General features: G+C 43.9%; 3 protein-coding genes across 3 annotated transcripts in view; all 3 read left to right on the top strand.

The window, feature by feature from the left end:
* Positions 1 to 602: 602 nt before the first annotated feature.
* LOC123766984 (DNA-directed RNA polymerase II subunit RPB1-like) lies at positions 603 to 1,695 on the top strand. The gene is made up of 2 exons (XM_045756468.2): positions 603 to 1,452; positions 1,688 to 1,695. The coding sequence occupies exons 1-2, from the start codon at positions 603 to 605 to the stop codon at positions 1,693 to 1,695; spliced, it is 858 nt and encodes a 285-aa protein (XP_045612424.2).
* Positions 1,696 to 4,116: 2,421 nt separating this feature from the next.
* On the top strand, positions 4,117 to 9,542 carry LOC123761822 (uncharacterized). Its single transcript, XM_045748045.1, has 3 exons — positions 4,117 to 4,156; positions 7,363 to 7,530; positions 8,060 to 9,542. Exons 2-3 carry the CDS (start codon positions 7,363 to 7,365, stop codon positions 8,489 to 8,491), a joined length of 600 nt encoding a protein of 199 aa, XP_045604001.1. The 5' UTR covers positions 4,117 to 4,156; the 3' UTR covers positions 8,492 to 9,542.
* A 5,822-nt stretch (positions 9,543 to 15,364) lies between these two features.
* LOC123765438 (uncharacterized) overlaps positions 15,365 to 18,665 on the top strand; it is a 10,742-nt gene continuing 7,441 nt past the window's right edge. The window contains exon 1 of the mRNA XM_045754012.2: positions 15,365 to 15,419. The gene's annotated coding sequence lies outside the window, so the exon portion shown is untranslated. The remainder of the gene's footprint in view (positions 15,420 to 18,665) is intronic.

Here is an 18,665-nt window from a genome sequence, read left to right as displayed (position 1 = left end):
CTATAGTGAGCCCGTAGCACACACATGAGCCGAAGGAATGTAAGTAAATATTTGTACGTTGTACCGCCAGTGGAATGCTCAGAGAGAGGAAGTTGTGGAAACCGCCTCCATCCACAACTTTAACACCAGATTCCACAAAGAATTTGGAGGTAGGAATAGTTGGGTTGTAGGGTAACAGGTTCACCCAGGCTGGTATAGGAGCAATACCTGGGCCTCACTCGTCCCGTAGTCACTGTTAGGTAAGTACAACCCTCCACAACCTTCTCAATGAACCCCCAACACAGCTCCCACCACCCCCCACCACCACCACCAACCCCCCACCACCACCACCCACCACCAACCCCCACCACCACCACCACACCACCCCACCATCACCCCACCACACCCCTCCCTCCCCCCACCACACCACCACCAACCCCCCACCACCACCACCCACCACCAACCCCCCACCACCACCACCACCCCCACCACCACCACCACCACCAACCACCACCACCAACCACCACCACCACAGTACAATGCCCAACACACACCAACGAGTCTTCAGGTATTCAACAACAAAAAAATCAAGTTTTTATAATACTATTCTCCAGCGACGCCAAATGACACCAGCGAGACGCAGGAACATTCTCCAGCGACGCCAAATGACACCAGCGAGACGCAGGAACATTCTCCAGCGACGCCAAATGACACCAGCGAGACGCAGGAAACATTCTCCAGCGACGCCAAATGACACCAGCGAGACGCAGGAACATTCTCCAGCGACGCCAAATGACACCAGCGAGACGCAGGAACATTCTCCAGCGACGCCAAATGACACCAGCGAGACGCAGGAACATTCTCCAGCGACGCCAAATGACACCAACGAGACGCAGGAACATTCTCCAGCGACGCCAAATGACACCAACGAGACGCAGGAACATTCTCCAGCGACGCCAAATGACACCAACGAGACGCAGGAACATTCTCCAGCGACGCCAAATGACACCAGCGAGACGCAGGAACATTCTCCAGCGACGCCAAATGACACCAGCGAGACGCAGGAACATTCTCCAGCGACGCCAAATGACACCAACGAGACGCAGGAACATTCTCCAGCGACGCCAAATGACACCAGCGAGACGCAGGAACATTCTCCAGCGACGCCAAATGACACCAGCGAGACGCAGGAACATTCTCCAGCGACGCCAAATGACACCAGCGAGACGCAGGAACATTCTCCAGCGACGCCAAATGACACCAGCGAGACGCAGGAACATTCTCCAGCGACGCCAAATGACACCAGCGAGACGCAGGAACATTCTCCAGCGACGCCAAATGACACCAGCGAGACGCAGGAACATTCTCCAGCGACGCCAAATGACACCAGCGAGACGCAGGAACATTCTCCAGCGACGCCAAATGACACCAGCGAGACGCAGGAACATTCTCCAGCGACGCCAAATGACACCAGCGAGACGCAGGAACAAAAAAATTATTTCACGTCCTTCTCTTGTTTTTTTCCTTGTCATTTATTACTTGTTCCTTATTTTCATTTGGTTTGGTCTCGTATTTTGATTGTTAATTCTTGTTTTGTTTCTCTGGCGCGCTGTGTTTTTTTTTTTTTTTTTTTTTTTTACTTTTAAATATAAACATATTTGTGTTTTTTTTGTATCATTTTTCTAGTTTTTTTTTGTTCTTTTTTCAGATGTATAGAAACAAACACACACACGCACGCGCACGCGCACACACAAACACATAAACTAATCAGCAGGAATGGTCGAATAAATGGTTTTTAGAGTTTAACCCAAGCAAATGCAATGTAATACAGATAGGTGTAGGGAGCAGGAGGCCGGACACAAGGTATCATTTGGGAGATGAAATACTTCAAGAGTCAGAGAAAGAGAGAAAGACCTGGGGGTTGATATCATGCCAGACCTGTCCCCTGAAGCTCATATCAAGAGGATAACATCAGCGGCATATGCCAGGCTGGTTAACATAAGAACGGCCTTTAGAAACTTGTGTAAGGAATCTTTCAGAACTTTATATACCACATATGTCAGACCAATCCTGGAGTATGCAACCCCAGCATGGAGTCCATATCTAGTCAAGCATAAGACTAAACTGGAAAAGGTTCAAAGGTTTGCCACCAGACTAGTACCCGAGCTGAGAGATATGAGCTACGAGGAGAGACTACGGGAATTAAACCTCACTTCGTTGGAAGACAGAAGAGTTAGGGGGGGACATGATCACCACATTCAAGTTTTTCAGAGGAATCGACAGGGTTGATAAAGACAGGTTATTTAACACAAGGGGCACACGCACTTGGGGACACAGGTGGAAATTGAGTGCCCAAATGAGCCACAGAGACGTTAGAAAGATTTTTTCTGCAAAAATGGAAAGACAAATTTCAATTTTTTTCTGGAAAGACAAATGGCACGCACTAGGAAGTGATGTGGTGGAGGCTGACTCCATACACAGCTTCATGTGTAGATATGATAGAGCCCAATAGGCTCAGGAACTTGTACATTAGTTAATTGACAGTTGAGAGGCGGGACCAAAGAGCCAGAGCTCAACCCCCACAAGCACAATTAGGTAAGTACATACACACACACTTGTCAAGCACAAGATGAAGCTGGAAAAAGTCCAGAGGTATGCCAATAGGTTAGTTCCAGAACAAAGAGGCATGAGTTATGTGGAAAGGCTGCGTGAGATGCACCTCACGACACTGGAAGACAAAGGAGTAAAGGGAGACATGATCACTACCTACAAAATTCTTAGAGGAATTGACATGGAGAACAAAGACAAACCCTTTAACACTGGCGGGACGCGAACAAGGGGACACAAGTGGAAACAGAGTACCTACATGAGCCACAGAGACGTTAGAAAGAACTTTTTCAGTGTCAGAGTAGTTAACAGGTGGAATGCATTAGGCAGTGATGTGGTGGAGGCTGACTCCATACACAGTTTACAATGTAGATATGATAGAGCCCAATAGGCTCAGGAACCTGTACACCAGTTGATCGACATTTGAGAGGCGGGACCAAAGAGCCAGAGCTCAACCCCCGCAAGCACAAATAGGTGAGTACAGACAGCAGCTCCGTAGCAGCTGTCTAACTCCCAGGTACCTGTTCACTGCTAGGTAACAAGTGCATCAGGAGTAAGGAAACTCTGCTCATCTGTTTCCGCCGGCTTCGGGGATCGAACCCCGGTCCCTAGGGCCTGGTGGGTGAGTGGACAGCGCTCTAGACACGAGTCTAGAGCGCTGTCCACTCACCCACCAGCCCCCTAACTCCCTGTGAATGTATCTGTGTGTGTGTGTGTGTGTGTGTGTGTGTGTGTGTGTGTGTGTGTGTGTGTGTGTGTGTGTGTGTGTGTGTGAGTGTGTGTGTGTGTGTGTGTGTGTGCGTGTGCGTGTGTGTGCGTGTGCGTGTGTGTGTTTGTGTATGTGTGTGTGTGTGTGTGTGTGTGTGTGTGTGTGTGTGTGTGTGTGTGTGTGTGTGTGTGTGTGTGTATGTGTGTTTGTGTGTGTGTGTGTGTGTGTGTGTGTGTGTGTGTGTGTGTGTGTGTGTGTGTGTGTGTGTGTGTGTGTGTGTGTGTGTGTGTGTGTGTGTGTTTCAGATAAATATATGTAGTTGATATAGAGGAAAAAATATTGGTTAGAAAGGCGGGGTCCAAGAGCTAATAGCTCGATTCTGCAGACACAAATAGTAAATACACACACACACATACAGATGATACAGGGGAGAGGCGATGATAAAGTGAAGAACTGCTAAGGAACAGCATTGAACTATGTAACATGTTCTGGGGCCCAGGAGCCGACATCCGACCTACCAAGTACATCGAAGACACACACACACACACACACACACACACACACACACAGACCTCTTCAGCGTAAGGGGCAGTTGGCATGTGTAATGACACTTAAGGGTTATAGGTTGTTGAGACTAACTCTTCAAGTCAAAGCCCCACACACACACACACACACACACACACACACACACACACACACACACACACACACACACACACACACACACACACACAGACACACACCGGTCCATTCTCTATACAAAAACTGGCTCTAGAGATCCGTGGAGTATAAATACCGGGTGCCAGGGAGGCCGTCCCCACAGTCGCTCTCTGGAGACACAAGGAACAACAACTAGCTAAGGTTTGTTGAAGATCATGTCTGTGTACACCTCAACCGGGTTGTATCTTATATAATTCCCTTAAACTAACTCTCTCTCTCTCTCTCTCTCTCTCTCTCTCTCTCTCTCTCTCTCTCTCTCTCTCTCTCTCTCTCTCTCTCTCTCTCTCTCTCTCTCTCTCTCTCTCTCTCTCTCTCTCTCTCTCTCTCTCTCTCTCCCTCGTGAGCTAATTTTTTAGCAATTTGCTGGTCAGTAAGTACTACAGAATCTATATTAAATTACAAATTAATTGATTTGTGGTGATCAACTGATTGATTCAAATGATTGGCATCGATCTGTTCATTAACGTGAATCAGATGATTGGTCTGAATCAGATGATTGGTCTGAATCAGATAATTGGTCTTAAACAATTGAGTTTGCTGGATCAGCTAATTGATATGATCTGGCATAGTTCACTGGTTTGGATTAGCTGTTTGCTCCTAGATTAGCTAATCATTATAAGACCAGCTAACTGCTTCCAGTTCTGTATGATTCTTACCGAATCAGTTGATTATTTCAGATCAACTGATTGTCCAAAGATCAGTTCATTGATAACAAAAAATCAAATATGTATGTTCCCAAATCAGTTGATTGTTCAAAGATCAGCATATTGTTCAAAGATAAACATATTGTTCTATGATCAGTTAATTGTTGCGAGATTAACAGTACAATCCCAGACCAACCAATTCTTCCCAGATCTCATCATGGTTAACACAGATATATATCCACAGATAACCCATAGACATAGATCAACCATACATAGGGCTTATAAAGATATCCCAGAAAGAGAGGGAGTGTCCATAATCAGAGAAAAATCAAAGAAAAGAGACAGTTCACAAGGAAGATAGATATTCATTGTAAGATAGCATGTTTGAGATAGACCACTGTGTGTGATTATCGTAGCGGGGCCGAGGCCATAGAAATATATCATCATAGAGACTGACAGTCTATAGAGAGAAGCTGTTCATTAGAAGAGACAGTCCAAATAGAGGAAAAGACAGAAACAGACAGTTCATAGACTAAAAACAGACAGTCAGTGGAGTAGGAGAGAGAGAGACACTCTTCAAGAAGAAGCCTGGGAATATAGTTTATTAACACATGAGGCTACATATAGCTTCAAAACATTTCGAGAAATATTCATTATTATTCTAGTGTTACTTGATGTATCTTTACAAAAGTATCAATACATATTATTATTATTAAAACCGACAGTATTAGTATTACTAGAAATATCCATAGCAAGACCAGTAATAGCAGCAGGCGTGGTATTAAATAAAGCAATATTGGCATTATTATTTTATTGTTATTATTTATATACAAGAGGGTACATTAGGTTTATGAGAGTATATAGCATTGATGTTTTTACATTCTTGTAAAGCCATTAACACGCGTAGCGTTTCGAGCACGGCTTTAATCAACACTCGGCAATCTAAATTGAAATCCGCAGGACTAGGAATAGAGTTATAAAGAGTAATAACTCTTACATTACCAGGGGGGGTATATAATAAAAGTAATTATATAATATAGTAATTGATTATTAAAACATAAATCAGCATACCGAAGCAGAAATGTAGTCAGTAATTATTACCATACCAGAGCAAAGTTCTAGTTAGCAGTTATTACCATACCAAAACAAATACTCCAAAGTCAGCAGAATTGCCATATCAAAGCCAAAATCGACAGTCATCAGTAATTGCCATACAAGAAAAATTTATTCCGTTCGGTTACAAAAAAACTGCAAAGTTACATAAAAAAGTACTATGAAAATTACGTTCAGTGATTATCCCCCCCCCCCCCCCCCGATTCCCTCTCTCCCTTTCACTTTAAGTTGATTAAGTCTTTTTAACTTAACAACTATAGACTTGCAGGTTGGTAATTAAGGAATTTGTGGACTTAATTCTTCTGATAAGCCTCAGAATCATCAATCCTTAAACTTGGTAATATGATTTGAAGTCAACAGTAGTGTCAACATCGTTTTTTATTTTTATTTTTTATAATCATTATTTTTCAGCTAAAATGTACAAATAATATTTCAATCAGCAGTAATATCAGTATAACTAGAATCTATTTAACGTAGCTGGGACGGGATATATATATATATATATATATATATATATATATATATATATATATATATATATATATATATATATATATATATATATATATATATATATATATATATATATATATAAACAATGTACCATTGTCCATTTTTGGGGTATTATTATGTGAATTCAGTTCAGAGATATTTCATAATTCGTCTAATACGTGCGACTATAACATTCACCTCTTGCGTCACTTACATTTTAACTTCTCACATATTTTAAAATTTCACGTTGCGGCATATTTCCTTTTCCACATTATTTCACCAACTCAATTCGCAAACCTTTCTTGTCTTGAGATCAGCTTGAGACATAGTCCTCAGTCGACTCAGGGTTTCTTTCGTGTGTGTGTACTTTATATATATATATATATATATATATATTTGGCAATTCCGGTCTTAATTGCTCTTTCGTGGTCTGACATTGTCACATTGTTAATCACGAGTTAATTACTTCGTGATTAACCAAGCTGGATTTACACACACTTAGCGTATGCCTCGTTGCTTATTTAGTGAAATTAATAATAATGTCTGTAATACAAATGTTATTTTCGTATTAACTATTATTATTCATATATTTACATAAACAAAATCAATGAATGTCCCAAACTCTACATACATGTTCACTATGAACATAGTCAGCAACAACAAGAGATTGGGGGGTCAAAGAGTACACAAAAGGTCACAGTTGCAGGAGTAGGAGGCAACACTCTTCCGTATTGCTAGGTCACTCTAAGGGAAAGTTGCACTCTCTCTCTCGTCTGACCGGTAGTGTGTATACCCCCCATGACAAGGCTTATATATATATATAAAACTACCTACTGAGTTTTATATATATATAATCTGTTTATATATAATCTTCCTGCTGAGCCGCCAGCACCCCATAATAGGAAGGATGCCAGAGGCACCTATATTCTGCCCAAATGGGACTTTTAAGGAGCTACTTTGACTCATTGGGGTCCCTCTCTGCTATCCTTCCTCTCATGGGGTGCCGGGGGCTCAGTAGATAACGACTTCGGTTTATATGGGTATATATATATATAACCAATCATAGTAAACCGTGTTTGTTTTGTTTGTTTGCCGCAGATGTGGAGTTTAGCGGCGACACTGGCGGTGGTGGCGGCCGCGGCGACGGTGGTGGCGGGGGAGCCAGAGGCGGTGGCTGGGGGCGTGTACGCCGCCCCTCTCCCCATCCCCGCCAAGTGCTACCCCAAGGTCGTCTGGGTCACCAAGTACGAGCAGATCCTCAAGGAGGTGGGTATTGCTGGAGGAGTAGGTGGGTGGAGGAGTAGGTAGGTGGGTGGAGTAGTAGGTGGGTGGGTGGGTGGAGGAGTAGGTGAGCAGCTGGAGCAGTAGGTGGGTGAAGAGAGTGTTATCACACACTCGCCCACATATCTCTTTTGCATTAAATAAGTTAACCTCTAAGTCCTCATGTTAACTTTTATAATAAGGTAAACATATAATTATCATATTATATAAGTATTAATCGATATTGTTGAGGTAATTATCGTATTAAGCACGTAGCTATCAGACTTTGCAGGTAATTATCGTCGCAGACAGAAAATGATCATGCTATAGTGAGTTAGTTTAATAATCATTATATAGAAGTTATTTTATATTGGACAGGTCAATTAGCATACTGGACATGTAATTAGCATACTGGACAGGTAATTAGCATACTGGACAGGTAATTAGCATACTGGACAGGTAATTAGCATACTGGACAGGTAATTAGCATACTAACGCCAAGCACTGAATACCCCCCCCCCCTTCCCTCTTACAGGTACCTGTGCCTAACAAGGTCTTCAAGACCGAGCTGATCCCTACCGTCACGTACCTGAACCACGTGGAAAAGGTGTACCAAGACGTGTACCTGACCAAGTACCTGCCCAAGTACGTGACCAGCGTCGTGTACCTGCCCCAGGTGCAGTACGTGACTGACTACAAGATCAACTACCTCACGGACTACAAGCCCGTGTACGTGACCAAGAAGGAGGTGCTGCCCAAGTACGTGACCCAGACGTACGTGGAGAGTATCATCAAGAACCAGGTGGTCTACGACACCGTCTACGAGACCAAGGTGCTGCCTCAGTACATCACCAAGCTGGACGTGGCCTATCAGACCGTCTACAAGACCAATCTGGTACCCCAGTTCCATACGGTCTACGATACAAAATACGTCGAGAAGACAGTGTGTCCGAAGGTTGGATATTAGGACTCCCAGACACTAGGATAAAAGGGGGATTGTTCACCTCTAGTTCATGTGCGATAATGTTTAAGTATCGCAGTTGACATTATGCGATAATTTTGGTACGGTGCTGCTCCAGATGGTATCCATTGAGATGCTCATTGATTTGTTTTTGTTTTTTTGGGGGGAGGGGGGTGGGGGAAAAGTATATATATATATAGCTCACTATCGTGGCAACACTCATCCGAGGAGGTACGAAAATGTTTAAATATATATGACTTTTTTGGCATGGACAAATTTCGTGTAGCAAAATATTAAAAAATTACAGGTACCTTAAAATTGTGGTATGACAACCTATTTTCTTAAAATCATGGCAAATTAGGTTCCTAAATTTAGGTTTCTATATGTGATCATTCATCATTTTTTTTACACTTTAATCTATGTATGTCAATTTAGGTTCCTAAATTTGAGAACGTTAATCATGCCATATAAATTTAGGTCCTTAGATTTAAGGTTAACAATTTGAGGTCTCTAGATTTACAAGAACATATAGACATGAGTTCTTCAAGTCAGGATTAACTAACTTTAGATACAATAACCAAAGTTACTAAGCAAGACCCTTAATAGAGTTCTCTTAACTTATGTTCATAAGTTTAGGGCCTAATAGGTCTCTTAACTTGAGCCTATAAACTTAGGTGCCTAACTTGGATTCTTAAATATAATCACCGAAACTTAGGTTGCCTAAAATTTGTTCAATAATTTGGGGTCCTCAACCTTAAAAAGCCCTAAATAGGGTCCAAAAACACACAAGTACCCCCTAAAAGTCGAGCATGTGAAATTCGGTACCTAGAAAATATACCGAGAGAATGCCACCAACCATGATGCAGATGCCAACAGCAATAGTTAAATATATCATACTACTCTTTTCGATTCTCCAACAAAAAATATCATACTTTTGATCACTTAACAGAATATTTTTGTAAAGATATATTTTATTTATGTAACATTTTAACTGCACACAGTTGCAAGGTTGTGTATGTTTATGTAATATTATATTATATAAAAGACTGAGAAACAACTATGTTTTACTTTTTGCTTTCCAAAATAATGATAATGTTTGTTTGTAAGTTTGATTGGCCTAATAATGTTCTTTCATGATGCAAACCACAATAGTTCTCCAACTCCTGGATACCATAATATTCATATATTTTTGTAATCATGTATTACTCGCGTCTAAGTTAAGGTTCTTGTTTACGATCTAACCCAAACGTGAAGTACAAAGTGCAAGAGAAGACCGCACATCTAGTAAGACCCTATCCATTTGGACTGATCGGTACAGCGGAGACTTCGCTTCTTGCAGGTCCGCATTTAATCCCCAATAGTCCAAGTAGTTGGGCACTGTTCCTTCCCTCCATCCAATCCTAGAACCTAGTCTTCATAGCCCTCCTAAGTGCTACACAGCCCTAGTGGCTTGGTGCTTTCTCCTTATATCACAGCGCTTAGTCTATCTCATATCCTTTCCAAGTGCTACACTCCCCTAGTGGCTTGGTGCTTTCTCCATATATCACAGCACTTAGTCTATCTCATATCCCTTCCAAGTGCTACACAGCCCTAGTGGCTTGGTGCTTTCTCCTTATATCACAGCTCTTAGTCTATCTCATATCCCTTCCAAGTGCTACACTCCCCTAGTGACTTGGTGCTTTCTCCTTATATCACAGCACTTAGTCTATCTCATATCCCTTCCAAGTGCTACACTCCCCTAGTGACTTGGTGCTTTCTCCTTATATCACAGCGCTTAGTCTATCTCATATCTCTTCCAAGTGCTACACAGCTCTAGTGGCTTGGTGCTTTCTCTTTATGTAATTACCTTCCGTTGTGTAAGATGAGAACGATGGCGATCATCTTTACATCTATTAGACCAATTTACCTCATTAGGTTCGGCAGTTAAGACGGGAGTCACACCAACAGGCCATAACCATCTTGTATGATTAATGGCCACTTGCACAAGATCACATTCAATTATACTCGAATTAACTCACGTTGCTACAGAAAATTGTCCAGAAAAGAACATTTAGAGCCTTACAAGCAAGTGGGGCGATCAAGACAAGCTACGAATAATATTACATTTCCATTAGTAATAACAATTTTAACGTCGAAATTATTGTGTTAGGAATTATTTCGTGTCACCTAACTATTTCCCTGGTACAAAAACTTGACCCATAAATCTACCGGAAGACGACAACAAACTGTCCTCATCCATAGAACGTCGCATTTCGCTCGTATGCGTTACATAAGACCAAAAATTGTCGTACTCGAGAATGGAAGCGGCTCGCGAAAGTGACGTTCATGCGTACGTGATCTGTTTGCTGTTTTGGATCTCTGGTCGGTTGGAAGATATATTAGTACGACAGTTTCTCGACGTTGTGGAACCTTACGAGGGCAGACTCAACAACACTGTTTCCGGTGCCAATGATGACGACGCCTACAGGTACAACATGTGCAACAGGTGCAACAGGTACTCTGAGAGAGAACTATCAACATCAGAGGCCCGAGACTGTTCAACACGCTTCCACTACACATAATGGACATAACTGGCCGACCCCTCACAGTGTTCAAGAGAGAACTGGATAAGCACCTCCAAAGGATAACTGATCAACCAGGCTGTGACTCATACGTCAGGCTGCGAGCAGCCGCGTCTAACAGCCTGGTTGATCAGTCCAGCAACCAGGAGGCCTGGTCGACGACCGGGCCGCGGGGACACTAAAGCCCCGGAAGCACCTCAAGGTAGCCTCAAGGTAGCCTCCTGGGCACAGCTCCACCTTCCTACAAAACTGTTTTAGGCGGAGGAGGAAGAGGTATAACAGAGCAGAGCAAGAACGGCGTCATAAGAATGTCGATTATAGCTCTATTAAACATCCGTTCAAAATCATCTTTACAACCTATGCTAGACCAGTACTGGAATATGCAACGCCAGCTTGGAATCTGCACCTTGTGAGCTTCAAAACAAAATTAACATGTGCAGAAGTTTGCAGTGTCAAAACTATGAGGATAAGCTAATGGAACAATATCTCACAGCCCTTAGAGGATAGAGAAAATAGCAGGGGACATGGTCACAACATACAAGATACTGAAGGAAATAGATAAGGTTCAAAAGGATAGCCACTTCAGACTGAGAGGACAAGCAGGACACAGATATGTGCTAGAAACACAAGTAAGCTGAAGGAACGTAAGGAAATATTCGTACATTGTTGTTGTTGAAGATTCGCTACTTGGAACCAAAAGTCCAAGTAGCACGGGCTATGGTGAGCCCGTAGTATATATATTCGTACACTGTCCTGGTGGTCAACAAGTGGAACACTCTGAGAGAAGTTATGGAAGCCGCCTCCATCCACAACTTTAAAGCAAGATTCGACTATGAATTTGAAGGTCAGAACAGTTAAGCTGTAAGATAATGGGTACACCGAGGCTCGTAGGTTGGGTACCAAGAGATAGGCCTCACCCACCCGCACTAATCACTGTTAGGTAAGTACTGGTAGGCAAGGAGGAGGAGGAGGAAGAGGAGGAATACAAATCACAAGACGCCAGAACTCTTATCACTGAGGGACAAAAACCGGAGTTGGTGGTAAAAGCTCAATTTTAAGCGCCATTAACCAATGAAAAGAAAACGAGAACCAGTTCATAATGTCTTGTAACTTAGTCCGCAGCAACACACACTCTCTCACACCTAGCGGCTGAGTGGACAGCACACTGGATACATAGTCATGTGGTCCAGGGTTCGATTCCCGGCGCCGGCGGAAACAAATTGGCAGAGTTTCTTTCATCCTGACGCTCCTGTTACCTAACAGTAAATAGGTACCTGGGGGTTAGACAGCTGTTACGGGCTGCTTCCTGCGTGCGTGTGTATGGAAAAAAAATTAGTAGTTAGTAACAGTTGATTGATTGACAGTTGAAAGGCGGGCTGAAAGAGCAGAGCTCAACCCCCGCAAGCACAACTACGTGAATACACACCTGGAGATAAGGAATTTCGCAGCTCATTCCCAGCGTGGGTTCAGGGATGGGATATCTTACCTTACAGGGTTAATAGAATTCTATGACCAGGCGATAATGATTAGACAAGAGAGGAGTGGGAAGACTGCATATTTCTGGAGTGCCAGAAAGCCTTTGATACAGTGCCACACAAGAGGCTAGTGAAAAAGCTGGAGATGCAGGCTGGAGTGAAAGGGAAGGTACTCCATTGGATAAGGGAGTGCCTAAGCAACAGGAGACAACGAGTCAGTGTGAGGGGTGAGGTCTCAGATTGGCGAGACGTTACGAGTGGAGTCCCGCAGGGGTCAGTCCTTGGACCTATACTGTTTCTGATATATGTAAATGATCTCCCAGAGGGTATAGAATCGTTCCTCTCAATGTTTGTTGATGATGCAAAAATTATGAGGAGGATCAAGACAGAGGAGGATAGTATGAGGCTACAAGATGACCTAGACAGACTGTAGGAAAGGTCCAACAAATGGCTACTAAAGTTCAACCCAAGTATATGTAAGGTAATGAAACAAGGCGGTGGAAACAGGAGGCCAGACACAGGATACCGAATGGGAGATGAAGTCCTTCACGAAACGGATAGAGAGAAAGATATAGGAGTTGATATCACACCAAACCTGTCTCCTGAAGTCCACATAAAAAGAATAACGTCTGCGGCATATGCGAGGCTGGCTAACATCAGAACAGCCTTCAGGAACCTGTGTAAGGAATCATTCAGAATCTTGTACACCACATATGTAAGACCAATCCTGGAGTATGCGGCCCCAGCATGGAGCCCGTACCTTGTCAAGCACAAGACGAAGCTGGAAAAAGTTCAGAGGTATGCCACTAGACTAGTCCCAGAACTAAGAGGCATGAGTTATGAGGAAAGGCTGCGGGAAATGCACCTTACGACACTGGAAGACAGAAGAGTAAGGGGGGGACATGATCACAACCTACAAAATCCTCAGGGGAATCGACCGGGTAACAAGGATAAACTATTCAACATTGGCGGGACGCGAACAAGGGGACACAGGTGGAAACTGAGTACCCACATGAGCCACAGAGACGTTAGAAGGAACTTTTTCAGTGTCAGAGTAGTTAACAGGTGGAATGCATTAGGCAGTGATGTGGTGGAGGCTGACTCCATACACAGTTTACAATGTAGATATGATAGAGCCCAATAGGCTCAGGAACCTGTACACCAGTTGATTGACAGTTGAAAGGCGGGATAAAAAAGCTGAAGGTCAACCCCCGCAAGCACAACTAGGTGAGTACAACTAAGTGATCACACACACTTAAAGAATACTTAAAACAAGTGGCTACATGAAAGTAACACAAATAAGTGCAATGCAACTACTAAGGACGCCGGTAATAGGAGGCCAGACACACTAGACGTTGGAAAAAAAGGAAACTATCTTGGATTCCACGTACGTTAGACCAGTTCTGGAATGTGCAGGACAAGCATGGAGTCCTTAAAGCTTTATAAACATAAAACAAAGCTGGAGACTGTTTATAGGCATGACCAAGACTAATGCCAGAGCTGAGAGGCATGAGGAGCACCTAGAGGAATTAATCCTCATGTCACTAGACGATACAAGAATTAAGCGAGACATGATCACCACATACAAAATTCTCAGGGTAATTAACAGGGTGGAAAAGAACACATATTCAGTGAACATAGACCAACAAAAATGAACCCCTTCAAACGCTATGTACACAACGTATGTAAAACCCATTCTTGAGTATGCAGCGCCAGTATGGAACCCCCTACCTGAAGAAACACAAAATATATCTTACAAAAAGGTCATTTCATGGAGCGAATAAGTCTCAACTTGACCTTCCTGGAGAGATTAGAAGACCTGAAACTCATCGCTCTGGAGGAAGCCGAGAGCAGCGGGAGACATGATCACGACATGGAAGATTATTAACTGAGATACAAGTGAATATAGAGACAATGCTTGATAGGCCTAACACGTGGTCTGTTGAGGTCAGATCACGCGGAAGGTCACTGTACTCACCTAGTTGTACATGTGAGGGTTGAGCTTCGGCTCTTTGGTAACGCCTCTCAACTGTCAATCAATTGGTGTATGTAGGTTCCTGAACCTATTGGGCTCTATCATAGCTACATATGAAGCTGTATGGATGGAGTCTGCCTCCACCACACTGTATCCAACATCCGGGGCTGAGGAGCTGGAGCCCAGCCCTGCACAGGACACAATAACTACATTCTGGTGAGGTTATCTTGAGGTTATCTTGAGATGATTTCGGGGCTTTTATTGTCCCCGCGGCCCGGTCCTCGACCAGGCCTCCACCCCCAGGAAGCAGCCCGTGACAGCTGACTAACTCCCAGGTACTGCTAGGTAACAGGGGCATTCAGGGTGAAAGAAACTTTGCCCATTTGTTTCTGCCTCGTGCGGGAATCGAACCCGCGCCACAGAATTACGAGTCCTGCGCGCTATCCACCAGGCTACTAAGGCCCATGGTGAGGTGAGTACAGGCCCGAGGTGAGTACAGACTCGTTTCACCAATCCCAATCCTGGCCAGACCTACAGCCTACAACCCAAACAACCATAACCCATCATTCACCTGGACTCTGGGAGACTCGAACCTGGAACCCCAAAGTGTCTGAGTCCGAAGCTTACACATTAACCAAGAGTACAAAAAAAGGACGCCTAGGCAGCCATGGCAGCGAGCGGAGTCAGACAGCAGCCGCCTGCAATGTCACCGCCGATATATTCCGCTCAGTCACCTCGCTACGGAACGAACGGACCGGACTTACGAACGCACGACGGTGGCCGAAGACTGGACCGAACATACGAACGCACAGGGTGGCCGGCGACCCCTGGCAACCCTCGCCGTCCCGGGGTATATAAACCGCGCGCCGCCTGCTTGACCCGTCAGTCTATCGAACGTTGCTTGAAGAGATACATCCCACAAGGTAACAGTCCTTGATTCTTCGTATATATAAATATATATAAATCTATATATCTATATATATAAATTTATCTAATTGTTCATTCTTTGAACAGACAAGTCTGTGTTCATTTTTTTAATAGTAGGTTGAAGTGAAAGTGATTTGACCTGAGAAAGGTGGGGGAGGTCATCTTAGGAAAAACGAAAAAGCATCGTTGCTCCAGTTTTTTCGTTCAGAGGGGAGATACGCATTGATATACGTGTCTGAATGTAGATGTATAATACATGTATACACGTGCGTATATTTTACACATACATATGCACACCCACATATGTATACACACACATACACATAGGACGCCGGTGGCTGTGTGGATAGCACGCTGTACACGAAATCCTGTGGCCCGGGTTCGATTCCCGGCGCTGGCGAGATACAAAAATGGGCAAAGTTTCTTTCACCCTGATGCTCCTGTTCATCTAGTAGTAAATAGGTACCTGGGAGTTAGACAGAGGTTACGGGCTGCTTCCTGGGGTGTGTGTGTGTTGGAAAAAAAATTAGTTAGTAGTTAGTAACAGTTTATTGACAGTTGAGAGGCGGGCCGAAAGAACAAAGCTCAACCCCCGCAAGAACATCTACGTGAATACAACTAGGTGAGTACATACACACACACATAACTTACACATGCACACACACACACAACTTACACATGCACACACACACACACAACTTACATACACACACACACCTTACACACACACAACATACACATGCACACACACACACACAACATACACATGCACACACACACACACACAACACACACATGCACACACACACACACACAACTTACACACACACAGGCTCAGAGTACACACTTACACACACACACAGGCTCAGAGTACACACTTACACACACACACAGGCTCAGAGTACACACACACGCACACACAGGCTCAGAGTACACACACACACACACACAACTTACACATGCACACACACACACAACTTACACACGCACACACAACTTACACACACACACACACACACACCTTACACACACACACACACACAGGCTCAGAGTACACACACACACACACACACACACAGGCTCAGAGTACACACACACACACACACATTGGCTTAGAGTACACACACAGGCTCACACACACACACACACAGGCTCACACACACACACACAGCACACACACACACACACACAGCACACACACACACACACACACACACACACACACACACACACACACATACACACACACACACACACACACACACACACACACACACACACACACACACACACACACACACACACACATACACAGGCACACAGGGTGAGTACAAGACGAAGTTATTGATGATTCAGCTGTATGCCACCAGACTGGTCCCTGGAACTGAGAGGAATGAGTTACGAGGAAAGGCTAAAGGAGCTGAACCTTACGTCCTTGGAAAACAAAAGAGTAAGGGGAGACATGATAACCACCTACAAAATTCTCAGGTTAATTGACAGGGTGGACAAAGACAAACTCTTTAAAACGGGTGGGACCCGAACAAGGGGACACAGGTGGAAACTTAGTACCCACATAAGCCATAGTGACGTTAGAAGGAACTTTTACAGTGTCAGAGTAGTTAACAGGTGGAATGCATTAGGCAGTGATGTGGTGGAGGCTGACTCCATACACAGTTTACAATGTAGATATGATAGAGCCCAGTAGGCTCAGGAACCTGTACACCTGTTGCTTGACAGTTGAGAGGCGGGACCAAGGAGCCAGAGCTCAACCCCCGCAAGCACAATTAGGTGAGTACACACAAAGGCTCACACACACGCATATATATATATATATATATATATATATATATATATATATATATATATATATATATATATATATATATATATATATATATATATATATATATATATATATATATATATATAATATTTAGACTTTTTTTGTGGGGATGGAGGCAGGATCTAGATACATGACATGCCTACAGTATGCATACATACGCTGGCTGCCTGTCCCCCGAGGAGGGAAGTTGACATGTCAGCTTAGTTCAAGTTTATAGTTAAAGCTTAAAGCTTTATAGAGCTTAGACGTACAAAAAAGTTCACTTTGAATAAAGAGAGTTTTCGTGCACCACAGAAAACGGGGAAATTCAGATGGAAGGTGACAACTAAATTAATTTAGTCAATGTTCTGTATGTGAATATTTCTAGAGATCTATAGCGCTTCGAATTCGTAGTCCTGAGGTTCCGAGTTCGATCCCCGGTGGAGGCGAAAACAAATGGCCAGAGATTCTTTCACCTTAATATTCCTGTTCACCTAGCAGTAAATAGGTACCTGGGAGTTAGACAGCTGCTACGGGCTGCTTCCTGCAGGTGTGTAACAAAAAGGAGGCCTGGTCGAGGACCGGGCCGCGGGGACGCTAAGCCCCGAAATCATCTGAGGGGTAACCTCAAGATAGGTATACACAGCAATGTGCTGCTACCCTATTCTATATGAAAAATTACACAGTGTAGCTCATAAACTAGCTGTAAGTTCATCTAATATCCTCAACCTCACAGGTTGGGGGTATTAATTGATCGTTAGGGGATAGAGGGGGATAGATAAGGCTGATCTATTAGCCTCCCACTCACAGAACAGTTACAGCCCCGCTCCTGTGCCTGGTAAGTCCATTACGGGCTCACTATAGCCCGTGCTAGTTGGAACTTTGTTCCCAGTAGCTGAGTCTTTAACAACAACAACAGCCCTGGTTGATACCTGGTTGATACCTGGTTGATGGGGTTCTGGGAGTTCTTCTACTCCCCAAGCCCGGCCCGAGGCCAGGCTCGACTTGTGAGAGTTTGGTCCACCAGGCTGTTGCTTGGAGCGGCCCGCAGGCCCACATATCCACCTAGCACAAGCCTCCCACTAGCACAAACAAATCTGGCTACTGCACAAGAATATCTTGCCCAGTGGCGAAGAGGTAACACACTCGCCTGGCGTTTCGCAAGCGCTTTGGCCTGGGGTTCGTATCCTGGCCGGGGAGGATTGACCGGGCCCCAGTCCTTAACTGTAGCCACTGTTCACCCAAAAGTAAAATGGGTTCCTGGTTGTTAAACGATTTGGCGGGTCGTATTCCCGGGAAAATTAGGATTCAGGGGCCAGATTCACGAAAGAACTTACGCAAGCACTTACGAACGTGTACATCTTTCCTCAATCTTTGACGGCTTTGGTTACATTTATTAAACAGTTTACAAGCATGAAAA

This window comes from Procambarus clarkii, chromosome 5 (assembly GCF_040958095.1).
Source record: "Procambarus clarkii isolate CNS0578487 chromosome 5, FALCON_Pclarkii_2.0, whole genome shotgun sequence".
Taxonomy (NCBI): Eukaryota; Metazoa; Arthropoda; class Malacostraca; order Decapoda; family Cambaridae; genus Procambarus; species Procambarus clarkii.
The sequence above is the reverse complement of the archived record's forward strand: the minus strand, read 5'-3'. Positions and strand labels throughout refer to the sequence as shown.